General features: G+C 57.3%; 1 protein-coding gene across 1 annotated transcript in view; it reads right to left on the bottom strand.

The window, feature by feature from the left end:
- Window positions 1–5,661: 5,661 nt before the first annotated feature.
- The window catches only part of LOC140406943 (lysophospholipid acyltransferase 7-like), a 13,250-nt gene continuing 1,411 nt past the window's right edge, over window positions 5,662–17,500 (bottom strand). The window contains exons 2-3 of the mRNA XM_072494783.1: window positions 13,846–14,010; window positions 5,662–6,400 (exon numbers count right to left, since the gene is read on the bottom strand). Coding sequence (XP_072350884.1) covers window positions 5,779–6,400; window positions 13,846–14,010 — 787 coding nt within the window. The 3' untranslated portion in view covers window positions 5,662–5,778. The remainder of the gene's footprint in view (window positions 6,401–13,845; window positions 14,011–17,500) is intronic.

The raw sequence follows: 17,500 nt of genomic DNA, 5'->3' as shown, positions 1-17,500 counted from the left end.
GCAGGAACCCTGGCTGATTTCCCCTCTCTCTCTCTAACCCAGGGATCACTGGACAGTGATCAGGAGCAGGAACCCTGGCTGATTTCCCCTCTCTCTCTCTAACCCAGGGATCACTGGACAGTGATCAGGAGCAGGAACCCTGTCTGATTTCCCCTCTCTCTAACCCAGGGATCACTGGACAATGATCAGGAGCAGGAACCCTGGCTGATTTCCCCTCTCTCTCTAACCCAGGGATCACTGGACAGTGATCAGGAGCAGGAACCCTGGCTGATTTCCTCTCTCTCTCTCTCTAACCCAGGATCACTGGACAGTGATCAGGAGCAGGAACCCTGGCTGATTTCCCCTCTCTCTCTAACCCAGGGATCACTGGACAGTGATCAGGAGCAGGAACCCTGGCTGATTTCCCCTCTCTCTCTAACCCAGGGATCACTGGACAGTGATCAGGAGCAGGAACCCTGGCTGATTTCCCCTCTCTCTAACCCAGGGATCACTGGACAGTGATCAGGAGCAGGAACCCTGGCTGATTTCCCCTCTCTCTCTAACCCAGGGATCACTGGACAGTGATCAGGAGCAGGAACCCTGGCTGATTTCCCCTCTCTCTCTAACCCAGGGATCACTGGACAGTGATCAGGAGCAGGAACCCTGGCTGATTTCCCCTCTCTCTCTCTAACCCAGGGATCACTGGACAGTGATCAGGAGCAGGAACCCTGGCTGATTTCCCCTCTCTCTCTAACCCAGGGATCACTGGACAGTGATCAGGAGCAGGAACCCTGGCTGATTTCCCCCCTCTCTCTAACCCAGGGATCACTGGACAGTGATCAGGAGCAGGAACCCTGGCTGATTTCCCCTCTCTCTCTCACTAACCCAGGGATCACTGGACAGTGATCAGGAGCAGGAACCCTGGCTGATTTCCCCTCTCTCTCTAACCCAGGGATCACTGGACAGTGATCAGGAGCAGGAACCCTGGCTGATTTCCCCTCTCTCTCTAACCCAGGGATCACTGGACAGTGATCAGGAGCAGGAACTCTGGCTGATTTCCTCTCTCTCTCTAAGCCAGGAATCACTGGACAGTGATCAGGAGCAGGAACTCTGGCTGATTTCCTCTCTCTCTCTAACCCAGGGATCACTGGACAGTGATCAGGAGCAGGAACCCTGGCTGATTTCCCCTCTCTCTCTCTAACCCAGGGATCACTGGACAGTGATCAGGAGCAGGAGCCCTGGCTGATTTCCCCTCTCTCCCTCTCTCTAACCCAGGGATCACTGGACAGTGATCAGGAGCAGGAACCCTGGCTGATTTCCCCTCTCTCTCTAAGCCAGGAATCACTGGACAGTGATCAGGAGCAGGAACCCTGGCTGATTTCCCCTCTCTCTCTCTAACCCAGGGATCACTGGACAGTGATCAGGAGCAGGAACCCTGGCTGATTTCCCCTCTCTCTCTCTCTAACCCAGGGATCACTGGACAGTGATCAGGAGCAGGAACCCTGGCTGATTTCCCCTCTCTCTCTAACCCAGGAATCACTGGACAGTGATCAGGAGCAGGAACCCTGGCTGATTTCCCCTCTCTCTCTAACCCAGGGATCACTGGACAGTGATCAGGAGCAGGAACCCTGGCTGATTTCCTCTCTCTCTCTAACCCAGGGATCACTGGACAGTGATCACGAGCAGGAACCCTGGCTGATTTCCCCTCTCTCTCTAAGCCAGGAATCACTGGACAGTGATCAGGAGCAGGAACCCTGGCTGATTTCCCCTCTCTCTCTCTAACCCAGGGATCACTGGACAGTGATCAGGAGCAGGAACCCTGGCTGATTTCCCCTCTCTCTCTAAGCCAGGAATCACTGGACAGTGATCAGGAGCAGGAACCCTGGCTGATTTCCCCTCTCTCTCTCTAACCCAGGGTTCACTGGACAGTGATCAGGAGCAGGAACCCTGGCTGATTTCCTCTCTCTCTCTAACCCAGGGATCACTGGGCAGTGATCAGGAGCAGTAACCCTGGCTGATTTCCCCCCTCTCTCTCTAACCCAGGGATCACTGGACAGTGATCAGGAGCAGGAACCCTGGCTGATTTCCCCTCTCTCTCTCTAACCCAGGGATCACTGGACAGTGATCAGGAGCAGGAACCCTGGCTGATTTCCTCTCTCTCTCTAACCCAGGGATCACTGGACAGTGATCAGGAGCAGTAACCCTGGCTGATTTCCCCCCTCTCTCTCTAACCCAGGGATCACTGGACAGTGATCAGGAGCAGGAACCCTGGCTGATTTCCCCTCTCTCTCTAACCCAGGGTTCACTGGACAGTGATCAGGAGCAGGAACCCTGGCTGATTTCCCCTCTCTCTAACCCAGGGATCACTGGACAGTGATCAGGAGCAGGAGCCCTGGCTGATTTCCCCTCTCTCTCTCTCTAACCCAGGGATCACTGGACAGTGATCAGGAGCAGGAACCCTGGCTGATTTCCCCTCTCTCTCTAACCCAGGGATCACTGGACAGTGATCAGGAGCAGGAACCCTGGCTGATTTCCCCTCTCTCTCTCTAACCCAGGGATCACTGGACAGTGATCAGGAGCAGGAACCCTGGCTGATTTCCTCTCTCTCTCTAACCCAGGGATCACTGGACAGTGATCAGGAGCAGGAACCCTGGCTGATTTCCCCTCTCTCTCTCACTAACCCAGGGATCACTGGACAGTGATCAGGAGCAGGAACCCTGGCTGATTTCCCCTCTCTCTCTAACCCAGGGATCACTGGACAGTGATCAGGAGCAGGAACCCTGGCTGATTTCCCCCCTCTCTCTAACCCAGGGATCACTGGACAGTGATCAGGAGCAGGAACACTGGCTGATTTCCCCTCTCTCTCTCTCTAATCCAGGGATCACTGGACAGTGATCAGGAGCAGGAACCCTGGCTGATTTCCCCTCTCTCTCTCTAACCCAGGGATCACTGGACAGTGATCAGGAGCAGGAACCCTGGCTGATTTCCCCTCCCTCTCTAACCCAGGGATCACTGGACAGTGATCAGGAGCAGGAACCCTGGCTGCTTTCCTCCTCTCGCTCGGTCTCTCTAAACCAGGGATCACGAATTTGAGGGCGTAGGGGAAGAAACGAATCAGCGAAAACGTTGGTGGGGCCCACCATTTGGGACAAAGAGCCGCGCCCCTTTTAAGAGGTGAAGGCGGAACCCTCAATTCCGCTCACGGCCACCAGGTGGGGCAGCGCAACGCCACCCCCGAGCCGCAGTACCACCCTCTGGCCACTAGGGGCTGGCTGACTGGCAGAGCTCCCGCCACTGGCGTGGAGGAGGAATTTGATGGAACGCGAACGTAGAACAAAGAACATAAAGAAAAGTCCCAGTGCGGGAACAGGCGCTTCGGCTCGCCCAGGTCAGCCCCCTACCCCTCCCCAGTTCCAGAAAGCTCCCAGACTCTGCGACGCTAAACGATTAATATTTATTTGGTACGGCTTCTGTTCCTGTCTTTCGAGGAGGGGGGAGGGGGTTTGAGTGGTGGGAGGGAGGTGTTGGAGGGAGGGGGGGCTTGAGTGGTGATAGGGAGGTGTTGGGGAGGGAGGGGGGTTGAGTGGTGGGAGGGAGGTGTTGGGGAGGGAGGGGGGTTTGAGTGGTGGGAGGGAGGTGTTGGGGAGGGAGGGGGGGTTTGAGTGGTGATAGGGAGGTGTTGGAGGGAGGGGGGTTTGAGTGGTGATAGGGAGGTGTTGGAGGGAGGGGGGGGTTTGAGTGGTGATAGGGAGGTGTTGGGGAGGGAGGAGGGGTTTGAGTGGTGATAGGGAGGTGTTGGGGAGGGAGGGGGGGGGTTTGAGTGGTGATAGGGAGGTGTTGGGGAGGGAGGGGGGTTTGAGTGGTGATAGGGAGGTGTTGGGGAGGGAGGGGGGGGGTTTGAGTGGTGATAGGGAGGTGTTGGGGAGGGAGGGGGGGTTTGAGTGGTGATAGGGAGGTGTTGGGGAGGGAGGGGGGTTTGAGTGGTGGGAGGGAGGTGTTGGGGAGGGAGGGGGGGTTTGAGTGGTGATAGGGAGGTGTTGGAGGGAGGGGGGGTTTGGGTGGTGGGAGGGAGGTGTTGGGGAGGGAGGGGGGGTTTGAGTGGTGGGAGGGAGGTGTTGGGGAGGGAGGGGGGGTTTGAGTGGTGATAGGGAGGTGTTGGGGAGGGAGGGGGGGTTTGAGTGGTGATAGGGAGGTGTTGGGGAGGGAGGGGGGGTTTGAGTGGTGATAGGGAGGTGTTGGGGAGGGAGGGGGGGTTTGAGTGGTGATAGGGAGGTGTTGGGGAGGGAGGGGGGGTTTTGAGTGGTGATAGGGAGGTGTTGGGGAGGGAGGGGGGTTTGAGTGGTGATAGGGAGGTGTTGGGGAGGGAGGGGGGGTTTGAGTGGTGATAGGGAGGTGTTGGGGAGGGAGGGGGGGTTTGAGTGGCGGTAGGGAGGTGTTGGGGAGGGAGGGGGGGTTTGAGTGGTGATAGGGAGGTGTTGGGGAGGGAGGGGGGGTTTGAGTGGTGATAGGGAGGTGTTGGGGAGGGAGGGGGGGTTTGAGTGGCGATAGGGAGGTGTTGGGGAGGGAGGGGGGGTTTGAGTGGTGATAGGGAGGTGTTGGGGAGGGAGGGGGGGTTTGAGTGGTGATAGGGAGGTGTTGGGGAGGGAGGGGGGGCTTGAGTGGTGATAGGGAGGTGTTGGGGAGGGAGGGGTGTTGAGTGGTGGGAGGGAGGTGTTGGGGAGGGAGGGGGGTTTGAGTGGTGATAGGGAGGTGTTGGGGAGGGAGGGGGGGTTTGAGTGGTGATAGGGAGGTGTTGGGGAGGGAGGGGGGGGTTGAGTGGCGGTAGGGAGGTGTTGGGGAGGGAGGGGGGGTTTGAGTGGTGATAGGGAGGTGTTGGGGAGGGGGAGGGGGTTTGAGTGGTGATAGGGAGGTGTTGGGGAGGGAGGGGGGGTTTGAGTGGTGGGAGGGAGGTGTTGGGGAGGGGGAGGGGGTTTGAGTGGTGGGAGGGAGGTGTTGGGGAGGGAGGGGGGTTTGAGTGGTGATAGGGAGGTGTTGGGGAGGGAGGGGGGGTTTGAGTGGTGATGGGGAGGTGTTGGAGTGAGGGGAGGGGGGTTTGAGTGGTGATAGGGAGGTGTTGGGGAGGGAGGGGGGTTTGAGTGGTGATAGGGAGGTGTTGGGGAGGGAGGGGGGGTTTGAGTGGTGATAGGGAGGTGTTGGGGAGGGAGGGGGGGTTTGAGTGGCGATAGGGAGGTGTTGGGGAGGGAGGGGAGGTTTGAGTGGTGATAGGGAGGTGTTGGGGAGGGAGGGGGGTTTGAGTGGCGGGAGGGAGGTGTTGGGGAGGGAGGGGGGGTTTGAGTGGCGGTAGGGAGGTGTTGGGGAGGGAGGGGGGTTTGAGTGGTGATAGGGAGGTGTTGGAGGGAGGGGAGGGGGGTTTGAGTGGTGATAGGGAGGTGTTGGAGGGAGGGGAGGGGGGGTTTGAGTGGTGATAGGGAGGTGTTGGGGAGGGAGGGGGGGTTTGAGTGGTGATAGGGAGGTGTTGGGGAGGGAGGGGGGTTTGAGTGGTGGGAGGGAGGTGTTGGGGAGGGAGGGGGGGTTTGAGTAGCGGTAGGGAGGTGTTGGGGAGGGAGGGGGGGTTTGAGTGGTGATAGGGAGGTGTTGGGGAGGGAGGGGGGGTTTGAGTGGTGATAGGGAGGTGTTGGGGAGGGAGGGGGGGTTTGAGTGGTGATAGGGAGGTGTTGGGGAGGGAGGGGGGGTTTGAGTGGTGATAGGGAGGTGTTGGGGAGGGAGGGGGGGAGGAATTCAAGGCCCCGAACTCTTGCGTTACTTGCCAAGGCTCAACTGCTTGCTGGCGGAGGGCGAGGAGGGAGGGGTGGCGGGGGGAGGGTTCGAGGGGGGAGGGGTGGCGGGGGGAGGGGTGGCGGGGGCCGCCTCCGGCTCGGCGGACTGCGCCGTCCGCCGCAGCCGCACCTCAGGGGGGAGGTCGGGCAGCCTGATGGCCACGGGCGGGCCGGGGGGGGCCGCCCGGCGCCTCGGCTGGTCCACCTGCTCCTGGGACTGGCCCAGCAGGCTGCTGGAGAGGCCCGAGGCGCCCCCGCCGCCCCTGCCGGCCGCCGGCCCCCCCCTCAGGAGCGAGAGGGCGTAGCCCAGCAGGAAGAGGCTGAGGGCCAGCCAGTGGATGTAGTAGTGAATGTGGCGCCAGAAATCCAGGGTGTCCTGGAAGGTGAGCAGGACGAAGCCCATGCAGAGGTAGTCGTAGGCCCGCATCTTGAGGAACCAGTGTGCCCAGTCGTAGAGGCGAGCGCCCGTCTCGCCCAGCCGCTGCCGCAGTCCCACCTCCATCGCCCCCTCGGCTGCCAGGCACAGCGGGACGGTGAGGAAACTCAGGTAGTAACCGGGGTGAATGCCGTGCCAGTAAGCGCTGACCAACATTGTCCAGCCAATCCTGCGGCAGGGGGAAGAAAGAGAGAACAATTGCCGTAAACGGGGAGGGCCGAAATCGAAACCCGCGCAACCGCAAGCGAACCATCGCTCGCAGCAAAACCACCCAGCCGTCAGAACAGCGACCGCGACGCCACACAACCCTGCCAATCTCCGCAAGACGTGCCAGATCGTCACCATGACGCGCGAGGACACCACCCACCAGGTACCGCGGTACGTACTCGTGCGACTCGGCCAACGTTGTCTACCTCATACGCTGCAGGAAAGGATGTCCCGAAGCGCGGTACATTGGCCAGACCATGCAGACGCTGCGACAACGGACATCGCGCGACAATCGCCGGGCAGGGATGTTCCCTTCCAGTCGGGGAACACTTCAGCAGTCGAGGGCATTCGGCCTCTGATCTCCGGGTAAGCGTTCTCCAAGGCGGCCTTCAGGACCCGCGGCAACGCAGAATCGCCGAGCGGAAACTTACAGCCAAGTTCCGCACACGCGAGTGCGGCCTCAACCGGGACCTGGGATTCATGTCGCATTACATTCATCCCCCACCATCTGGCCTGCGAAATCCTACCAACTGTCCTGGCTTGACACAACTCACACCTCTTTAACCTGGGGTTACCCCATCTCTGGATCTGTAAAGATTTAATCACCTGCTGACGCTCGCATTCCTAGCATTGTCTGGCATCTTTGAATCTGTCTATATACATGTTTCTGGAACCTCTTCATTCACCTGAGGAAGGAGCAGCGCTCCGAAAGCTAGTGACATCGAAACAAACCTGTTGGACTTTAACCTGGTGTTGTAAGACTTCGTACTGTATTTATACTACAGCAGCTAAACGTCTAACAATTGGTAGCAGAGGACGGTTGATGTGTAAAAGTTGAAAGGTACAACTTTTCCAGAACAACCCAAGGAACGAGAGAGAAACAAAAACCCAAAGGTATATGGGCTGAACCCAGGGGAAAGGTGGCTGGATAGGACTATACCCCCTTATTTTCTGAAAGAGGATCGTACGACCAATGGAGAAACGCAGTAGTTATGTGGACTAAGGTAATCGCTTTGGGAAAGAGAAAACAAGGTATGGCATTGACTCTTTCTCTATCATGTGGCGGTAAAACTCGAAACAAAGTGCTTTCTGAGCTGGAATTGGAAGAGTTAAGACTCAGAAGGAGGTCTGGAGACTCTATTACAATATACGAGTAAGATTTTGAAGAAAGGCGACTTGTTAAGTGCGTGTGAAGCACGGTCGGATTTTGATCAGTTCCGGAAAATGGAGGGCATCCCCACGGAAGACTATACAATGGAATTTGGCGGACTATATAAAAGGCTGCAGAAGCACAACCTGGAATTTGCACAGTCTGTGTTGGCCTTTGAATTACTTGACTGTGCGGGAGTGAGCAACATGGGATAGGCTCCTGGTTTTGACAGGAGTTCAGTTGACGGGTGAGGATACCTTATTCGAACAGAGGACAAAAGCTTGACAAACGTTTCTGGGGGAAACGTTCGATTCCGACGGCGCTCATGACCCAAATAGGTCAGCCTGCAATAAGGCAGAATATGGAAGACACACGAGTAACAGGATGGCGAAATCGTACGGCTACGAACAGGGCCCAAGACTATAGACGGAGACCGAGACGAGGAAATTATGAAGACAGAAACCCAGTTAGAACCTACGATAGGAAGATGAACCCCAGAAATGCACGGGGCATGATAAATCGATGTTTTCGATGTGACTCTCAATACCATTATGCTTTCAACTGTCCAACGCGTTATGATAGAGTGTTTGAAGCGACACGTGACACGGAAGAGTCAGAAGAGGAAAAAGATAGTGACCAGAAAGAAGGCATTGTTCTATTAACAAGCAGTGTTACGCCAGTAATGAGGGTGTTGGTTGCAGAGTCCTTCAATCGTGCTGTATTGGACAGTGGCTGCCCATCTACTGTGTGTGGAATTGACGGGTTAAAATGTTACCTGGACTCTTTGAATGCTGAAAATCGTAACAAGGCTAAGGAATTTGAAAGTTCCACAAGTTTCAGGTTTGGGGATGATGATACTCTGAAGTCGCTGAAAAGAGTGGTGATCCATTGCAATGTTGCCGGAGTGAATCATTTCATCAGCACGGATGTTGTATCAAGTGAGATACCTTTGCTTCTGAGCAGACCGTCGATGAAGAAAGCACACATGAAACTGGATATGGAACAAGATAAGGCAACAGTTTTTGGAAAGACGGTGGACTTACAATTTACACAGTCGGGACACTATTGTATTCCATTACTGACAAATAATTTTTCAAGTAGAGTGGTTAAGGATGTGTTAATGGCAATTGAAAATGGGACTTTAGCTGATAAAAAGCTTGTGGTATTAAAACCGCGTAGGCAATTTGCACATCCGTCTCCTCGGAGGCTGGACAATGTATTAAAGGATGCAGGGGTAAGGGATGACGACTATACTAGACTGATAGAACAGGTTAGTGACCGCTGTGAAGTTTGTAGGAAGTACAGAAGGACACCAGCGTGACCGATAGTAACCCGACCATTGGTCAGGGATTTTAACGACATTGTGGCCACGGACCTTAAGATCTGGGATAAAGCAAATAGTATATTTATTTTGCATTTGGGTAGATTTAGCAACCAGGTTTTAGTCAATCAACGATTGTACGAAGTAAAGAAAAGAGTAATTCTGGATCAAATCGTGGAAAAATGGATAGGGGCAGGAATGGGTTCCACCGGCAAAATTCCTTACGGACAATGGGGGAGAATTTGCTCATGATGAGTTTAGGGATGTGTGTGTGAAAACGTGACTATCAGAGTTATGAATACGGCTGGGGAAAGCCCATTTAGTAATGGTGCGCGTGAAAGAAACCACGCGGTAATAGATGCCATGCTTCGGAAATTGTTGGTGGACAGACCAAGCTGCAAGTTAAATTCACCTTTAGCATGGGCGGCACATGCAAATAATTCATTGCAGATGGTTGGGGGCGATAGTCATCAATTAGTGTTTGGTAGAAATCCTAAAATTACGTCCATTTTGGATGACCAGCCTCCAGCTTGGGAGGGGACTACAATTAGCTCTGGTTTTGCTGAACATTTAAATGCATTACATAGCAGTCGAAAAGCTTTTTTGGAAGCAGAAGTCTCTGAAAGAATTCACAGAGCTTTAAGAGGTTGGAGGTTGCCAATTGGATTCAAAATTGGCTGGACGACAGAAGGCAGAGGGTGGTTGTAGAGGGTTGTTTTTCAAACTGGAGGCCTGTGACCAGTGGTGTGCCTCAGGGATCGGTGCTGGGTCCACTGTTATTTGTGATTTATATTAATGATTTGGATGAGAATTTAGGAGGCATGGTTCGTAAGTTTGCAGATGACACCAAGATTGGTGGCACAGTGGATAGTGAAGAAGGTTATCTAGGATTGCAACGGGATCTTGATCAATTAGGCCAGTGGGCCGACGAATGGCAGATGGAGTTTAATTTAGATAAATGTGAGGTGATGCATTTTGGCAGATCGAATCAGGCCAGGACCTACTCAGTTAATGGTATGGCGTTGGGGAGAGTTATAGAACAAAGAGATCGAGGAGTACAGGTTCATAGCTCCTTGAAGGTGGAGTCGCAGGTGGACAGGGTGGCGAAGAAGGCATTCGGCATGCTTGGTTTCATTGGTCAGAACATTGAATATAGGAGTTGGGACGTCTTGTTGAAGTTGTACAAGACATTGGTACGGCCACACTTGGAATACTGTGTGCAGTTCTGGTCACCCTATTATAGAAAGGATATTATTAAACTAGAAAGAGTGCAGAAAAGATTTACTAGGATGTTGCCGGGACTTGATGGTTTGAGTTATAAGGAGAGGCTGGATAGACTGGGACTTTTTTCCCTGGAGCGTAGGAGGCTTAGGGGTGATCTTATAGAGGTCTTTAAAATAATGAGGGGCATAGATAAGGTAGATAGTCAACATCTTTTCCCAAAGGTAGGGGAGTCTAAATCTAGAGGGCATAGGTTTAAGGTGAGAGGGGAGAGATTCAGAAGGGCCCAGAGGGGCAATTTCTTCACAGAGGGTAGTGAGTGTCTGGAATGGGCTGGCAGAGGTAGTAGTAGAGGCGGGTACAATTGTGTCTTTTAAAAAGCATTTAGATAGTTACATGGGTAAGATGGGTATAGAGGGTTATGGGCCAAGTGCGGGCAACTGGGGCTAGCTTAATGGTTAAAAACTGGGCAGCATGGACTGGTTGGGCCGAAGGGCCTGTTTCCATGCTGTAAACTTCTATGATTCTATGATTCTAAGACATAACGTACGGCCATCAGATGCCGTGTTTCAGCAAGGAGGCATGGTATACTATAAGAGAGACAATTCTAATGAATGGACAGGCCCAGGGAAGATCATAGGCATAGATGGCAAAACAATTATTTTGCAACATGGTAATCAAACTGTTAGGGTCCATTCATCAAGGATAATGGGTACAGATTACAAATTTAGACAGAGCAGACAGACATGACGAGGAACCAGAGTCATCTGGTATGCACGTGTTACAGAACTATGAGGACCAGTTAACTGATATAGACAGGGTTTCTGTAGAGGAACACAACACTTCTGGTGAATTAAAACAGGCCATTTTTCCGAAAGGGCAACTGCCAAAATTTGGTACAAAAGTGACATACTTGCCTGAAGGGTCCGGTCAATGGAAGGATGCAACTGTTATTAGCAGAGCAGGGAGGGCCACCGGAAAGTATAAACATTGGTTGAATGTACAGCAGTCGGGGGAGGGAGTCAAGACAACGGATTGGGAACACGAAGTTCAAAAATGGAGGGCACAGAAACGCAGCGCCAGTTCAGATAGTACGTCGGATAGTGAACAGGTCCGCAGGAAAAGGTCGAGAACTATTGAAAGGGCATCCCACAGCAGAAGGGAAAGATCGAGCAGCAGCAGTACAGAACGAGATACCAGGCGGGAGAGGGGACGTAGTTTGTCAAGGTCTCGGAACATGAGTAAGACTACGAATACTAATAGGAGTAGAAGCCCACATGCACGTGAGATTTTGGTGGCTTCCAATAAATTAGATTAAAAAGTTATCAAAGATGCTAAACAGCAAGAATTACATAGTTGGAGTGAATTTGGGGTATACACGGAAGTACCGGATAGGGGACAAAGAGCTCTATCCCACAGATGGATTTGCACGGAAAAGGTTCTTCCGGATGGAACTTATAAGGCAAAGGCCAGGCTTGTGGCAAGGGGATTTGAAGAAAACTTAGAAGATCAGGATTTAAGGGTCGATTCACCTACAGCAGGAAAGGTTATTTTAAAGATCTTCTTGGCTCTATTAGCCACAAAGGCATGGGAATGCAAATCTATAGATATAAAAGCTGCCTTTTTGCAAGGGCATCAGCTCCAGAGAGACATTTTTCTCCGTCCTCCTAAAGAGGCAGCTAACACAGAAGGGGTACTCTGGAAGTTGAACAAACGTGTACATGGATTAAATGATGCATCTAGAGTCTGGTATTTTTCGGTAAGGTCAGTTTTGTTAAAGTTAGGCTGTTGCCAGTTGAAAGCAGATCCTGCAATGTTTTACTGCCACTATAAAGGAAATCTTTCTGGCACTTTTGCGATGCATGTCGATGATTTTTTGTGGGGTGGGACTAGTGATTTTGAAGCTGTTGTAATCTCTGGTTTGAGGAAAGAATTCAGGGTTGGAAGTCAGGCTTCCGGGGCATTTAAATATATTGGACTGGAAATCGGACAGGCTAAGTTAGGGGCAACTTTACGTCAGCAATCTTATTTGGACAGCATCAGTCCAATAGCAATTAGTCGTGGCCGAGTTTCACAAAAAGACGCAATGGTTTCAAAGATGGAAAAAGAGCAACTGCGAAGTTTAATTGGGCAACTGAACTGGTTAGGTAGACAGACTAGACCGGACGTGAGTTTTGATGTCTTAGAGTGGAGTACAAAAATGAATGATCCCAAAGTGGAAGACATAACGAGAGCAAATAAAGCGTTGGCCAAACTAAAAATGCAGGAGTGTGCTTTGAAGTTCCCGGTTTTAGGTGACCTTAAGCACTTGAAACTCATAGTTTATAGTGATGCATCCTACGCAAATTTATGTGATGGGGTTTCAAGCGCAGGAGGATTTATAATTTTCCTTTTGGGGAACAATGGCAAATGTTGCCCGCTTGTGTGGGGAAACAAAGAAAATAAGGAGAGTGGTAAAAAGCACTTTGGCTGCTGAGACGTTAAGCCTTGTAGAGGCGGTGGATATGGCCTTTTATATATCTCAGATATTGACAGAAATTTTGGGTTAGGAGATTTGGGTAATATACCCATTGACTGTCACATCCCTGTGGGAAAATGTGCACTCTCCAAAAAGTGTCAATGAAAAGAGGTTACGGATAGACATCGCAAGTTTGAAGCAGATGTTGGGCAGAGGGGAAATAACAAAAATTAAATGGGTCACCAGGAGCTATCAACTGTCAGACTGTTTTACAAAAAGAGGGGCGAGTTCACAGAAACTTTTGGATATTGTTAATGAAGGGCGCCTGTTTCTGTGACTATTTTTTTTCTTCTTCCAAAAAAATGGGGGGGGGGAAAATCATGTGTGTTTTTGAGTGTCTTGTAACTTTGTTTCACTTGATTATTTTGTTGCTCCAAGGAAGGGGAGACTGTTTAGAAATGGGTTAAGAGACATTGCAATGAGTGGTCTCATTTATGTTAAGTATCCATTAATTGACACTGATATGTAAAGAGGCTTCAGGTGGCCTTGTGTGTCGGGTGATGTGAAGTTAGAGTTTTGTGCAGAATCTGTTGAAGTAAATTGAAGGCGTTTGTGGAAAAGCAGCAGAACCTTTGACTCTTTAAACTACAGCAGCTAAACGGCACGGGAGGCCTGGATGAAACTACCCGGTTCCCACGCGGTGCCCGCTGAGCACGGGAGGCCAGGATGAAACTACCCGGTTCCCACGCGGTGCCCGCTGAGCACGGGAGGCCTGGGTGAAACTACCCGGTTCTCACACGCGGTGCCCGCTGAGCACGGGAGGCCAGGATGAAACTACCCGGTTCCCACGCGGTGCCCGCTGAGCACGGGAGGCCTGGGTGAAACTACCCGGTTCCCACGCGGTGCCCGCTGAGCACGGGAGGCTTGGGTGAAACTACCCGGTTCCCACGCGGTGCCCGCTGAGCACGGGAGGCCAGGATGAAACTACCCGGTTCCCACGCGGTGCCCGCTGAGCACGGGAAACTTTGACTAAACTACCCGGTGTCCAGCCCGCTCCTGGTGACCCACAACGGGTCGCCAATATTAACGCGGAGGGGCAGTTCGGGAGGGCAAAGGCCAGTCGGACGTTGGCGCATCGATTGAGGAAGCGGGAGGCGGCGAGGCAGATCGGGACGGACAGGGAGGGAGGGAGGGGGAGACACACTGGCTTGGCCCCGGTTGGGGGGGGGGGGGGACCGTTCGAGGAGCCGCGCTCACCGCAGGATTCGGGCTTTCATGGGCGCCCTCCGGTACACGTAGTTGGCCAGCCACCACTGCACGGTCATGTTCCAATACTTCATCCCGTCCTTCACCGAGGTGCAGAAGTCGGTGTTTCGCGGGTCGATGTTCTTGATGGTCTCAAAGTCGTATTCCTGCTTCTCGCTGGGAGGGGGGGGGGGGGGAGAGAAGAGAGAGCGGGGGGGGGGGGGGGAGAAGAGAGAGGGGGGGGGGGGGGAGAAGAGAGAGCGGGGGGGGGGGGGGAGAGAAGAGAGAGCGGGGGGGGGGGGGAGAGAAGAGAGAGCGGGGGGGGGGGAGAAGAGAGAGCGGGGGGGGGAGAGAAGAGAGAGCGGGGGGGGGGAGAGAAGAGAGAGCGGGGGGGGGGGGGGAGAAGAGAGAGCGGGGGGGGGGGGAGAAAGAGAGCCGGGGGGGGGGGGGGGGGGGGGAAGAGAAGAGAGAGCGGGGGGGGGGGGGAGAAGAGAGAGCGGGGGGGGGGGGAGAAGAGAGAGCGGGGGGGGGGGGGAGAAGAGAGAGCGGGGGGGGGGGGGGGGAGAAGAGAGAGCGGGGGGGGGGGGAGAAGAGAGAGCGGGGGGGGGGGAGAAGAGAGAGCGGGGGGGGGGGGGAGAAGAGAGAGCGGGGGGGGGGAGAAGAGAGAGCGGCGGGGGGGAGAAGAGAGAGAGCGGCGGGGGGGAGAGAGAGAGCGGCGGGGGGGGGGAGAAGAGAGAGCGGCGGGGGGGGGGGGAGAAGAGAGAGCGGGGGGGGGGGGGAAGAAGAGAGAGCGGGGGGGGGGGAAGAAGAGAGAGCGGGGGGGGAGGAAGAAGAGAGAGCGGGGGGGGGAGAAGAGAGAGCGGGGGGGGAGAAGAGAGAGCGGGGGGGAGAAGAGAGAGCGGGGGGGGAGAAGAGAGAGCGGGGGGGGGGGGAGAAGAGAGAGCGGGGGGGGGGAGAAGAGAGAGCGGGGGGGGGGGGAGAAGAGAGAGCGGGGGGGGGGGAGAAGAGAGAGCGGGGGGGGGGAGAAGAGAGAGCGGGGGGGGGAGAAGAGAGAGCGGGGGGGGGGGGAGAAGAGAGAGCGGGGGAGGGGGGAGAAGAGAGAGCGGGGGAGGGGGGGAGAAGAGAGAGCGGGGGAGGGGGGAGAAGAGAGAGCGGGGGAGGGGGGGAGAAGAGAGAGCGGGGGGAGGGGGGGAGAAGAGAGAGCGGGGGGGGGGGGAGAAGAGAGAGCGGGGGGGGGGGGAGAAGAGAGAGCGGGGGGGGGGAGAAAGAGAGAGCGGGGGGGGGGAAGAGAGAGCGGGGGGGGGGGGAAGAGAGAGCGGGGGGGGAGAGAGGGAGGGGAAGAGAGGGGGAAGAGAGAGAGCGGGGGGGAAGAGAGGGAGGGGAAGAGAGGGGGAAGAGAGGGGGGGGAAGTGAGGGGGGGGGGGAAGTGAGGGGGGGGAAGAGAGGGGGGGGGAAGAGAGGAGGAGGGGAAGAGGGGGGGGAAGAGGGGGGGGGAAGAGGGGGGGGGAAGAGGGGGGGGGAAGAGGGGGGGGGGAAGAGGGGGGGGAAGAGGGGGGGGGAAGAGGGGGGGAAGGGGGGGGAAGAGGGGGGGGAAGGGGGGGGAGAGGGGGGGGAAGAGAGGGGGGGGAAGAGAGGGGGGGGAAGAGAGGGGGGGGAAGAGAGGGGGGGGGGAAGAGAGGGGGGGGGAAGAGAGGGGGGGGAAGAGAGGGGGGGGAAGAGAGGGGGGGGGAAGAGAGGGGGGGGGAAGAGAGGGGGGGGAAGAGAGGGGGGGGGAAGAGAGGGGGGGGGAAGAGAGGGGGGGGAAGAGAGGGGGGGGGAAGAGAGGGGGGGGGAAGAGAGGGGGGGGAAGAGAGGGGGGGGGGAAGAGAGGGGGGGGGGGAAGAGAGGGGGGGGGGAAGAGAGGGGGGGGAAGAAGAGGGGGGGGAAGAGAGGGGGGGGGAAGAGAGGGGGGGGGAGAGAGGGGGGGGGAAGAGAGGGGGGGGGAAGAGAGGGGGGGGGAAGAGAGGGGGGGGGAAGAGAGGGGGGGAAGAGGGGGGGGGAAGAGGGGGGGGGGAAGAGGGGGGGGGGGAAGAGGGGGGGGGGGAGGGGGGGGGGGGAAGAGGGGGGGGGAAGAGGGGGGGGAAGAGGGGGGGGAAGAGGGGGGGAAGAGGGGGGGGGAAGAGGGGGGGGGGGAAGAGGGGGGGGGAAGAGGGGGGGGAAGAGGGGGGAAGGGGGGGAAGAGGGGGGGGGGAAGAGGGGGGGGGAAGAGGGGGGGGGAAGAGGGGGGGGGAGAGGGGGGGGAGAGGGGGGGGGGGAGAGGGGGGGGAGAGGGGGGGGAGAGGGGGGGGGAGAGGGGGGGTGGGGAAGAGGGGGGGGGAGAGGGGGGGGGAGAGGGGGGGGAAGAGGGGGGGGAAGAGGGGGGGGGAAGAGGGGGGGGGGAAGAGGGGGGGGAGGGGGGGGGGAGAGGGGGGGGGAAGAGGGGGGGGGGAAGAGGGGGGGGAGGGGGGGGGAAGAGGGGGGGGAGGGGGGGGGGAAGAGAGGGGGGGGGGAGAGGGGGGGGGGAAGAGAGGGGGGGGAAGAGAGGGGGGGGAAGAAGGGGGGGGGAAGAGGGGGGGGTAGAGGGGGGGGGGGAGAGAGGGGGGGGGGAAGAGGGGGGGGAAGAGAGGGGGGGGAAGAGAGGGGGGGGGAAGAGAGGGGGGGGAAGAGAGGGGGGGGAGAGGGGGGGGGAAGAGGGGGGGGGGAAGAGAGGGGGGGGAAGAGAGGGGGGGGGAAGAGAGGGGGGGGAAGAGAGGGGGGGGGAAGAGAGGGGGGGGAAGAGAGGGGGGGGAAAGAGAGGGGGGGGGAAGAGAGGGGGGGGAAGAGAGGGGGGGAAGAGAGGGGGGGGAAGAGAGGGGGGGGGAAGAGAGGGGGGGGGAAGAGAGGGGGGGGAAGAGAGGGGGGGGAAGAGAGGGGGGGGGAAGAGAGGGGGGGGGAAGAGAGGGGGGGGGAAGAGAGGGGGGGGGAAGAGAGGGGGGGGGGAAGAGAGGGGGGGGGGGAAGAGAGGGGGGGGGAAGAGAGGGGGGGGGGAAGAGAGGGGGGGGAAGAGAGGGGGGGGGAAGAGAGGGGGGGGGAAGAGGGGGGGGAGAGAGGGGGGGGGAAGAGAGGGGGGGGGAGAGGGGGGGGAAGAGAGGGGGGGGGAAGAGAGGGGGGGGGGAAGAGGAGGGGGGGGAAGAGAGGGGGGGGAAGAGAGGGGGGGGGAAGAGAGGGGGGGGGAAGAGAGGGGGGGGGGAAGAGGGGGGGAGAGAGGGGGGGGGAAGAGAGGGGGGGGGAAGAGAGGGGGGGGAAGAGAGGGGGGGGAAGAGGGGGGGGGGAAGAGGGGGGGGGGGAAGAGAGGGGGGGGAAGAGGGGGGGGGGGAAGAGGGGGGGGGGGAAGAGAGGGGGGGGAAGGGGGGGGGGGGGGAAGAGGGGGGGGGGGAAGAGAGGGGGGGGGGAAGAGAGGGGGGGGAAGAGAGGGGGGGGGAAGAGGGGGGGGAAGAGAGGGGGGGGAAGAGAGGGGGGGGAAGAGAGGGGGGGGAGAGAGGGGGGGGAAGAGAGGGGGGGGAGGGGGGGGGGGAGAGGGGAGGAGGGGGGGGTGAGGGGAGGAGGTGGGGGAGAGGGGAGGAGGTGGGGGAGAGGGGAGGAGGTGGAGGGAGAGGGGAGGAGGTGGGGG

The sequence above is a fragment of the Scyliorhinus torazame genome, unplaced genomic scaffold (genome assembly GCF_047496885.1).
Source record: "Scyliorhinus torazame isolate Kashiwa2021f unplaced genomic scaffold, sScyTor2.1 scaffold_1051, whole genome shotgun sequence".
Classification (NCBI taxonomy): domain Eukaryota; kingdom Metazoa; phylum Chordata; class Chondrichthyes; order Carcharhiniformes; family Scyliorhinidae; genus Scyliorhinus; species Scyliorhinus torazame.
The sequence above is the reverse complement of the archived record's forward strand: the minus strand, read 5'-3'. Positions and strand labels throughout refer to the sequence as shown.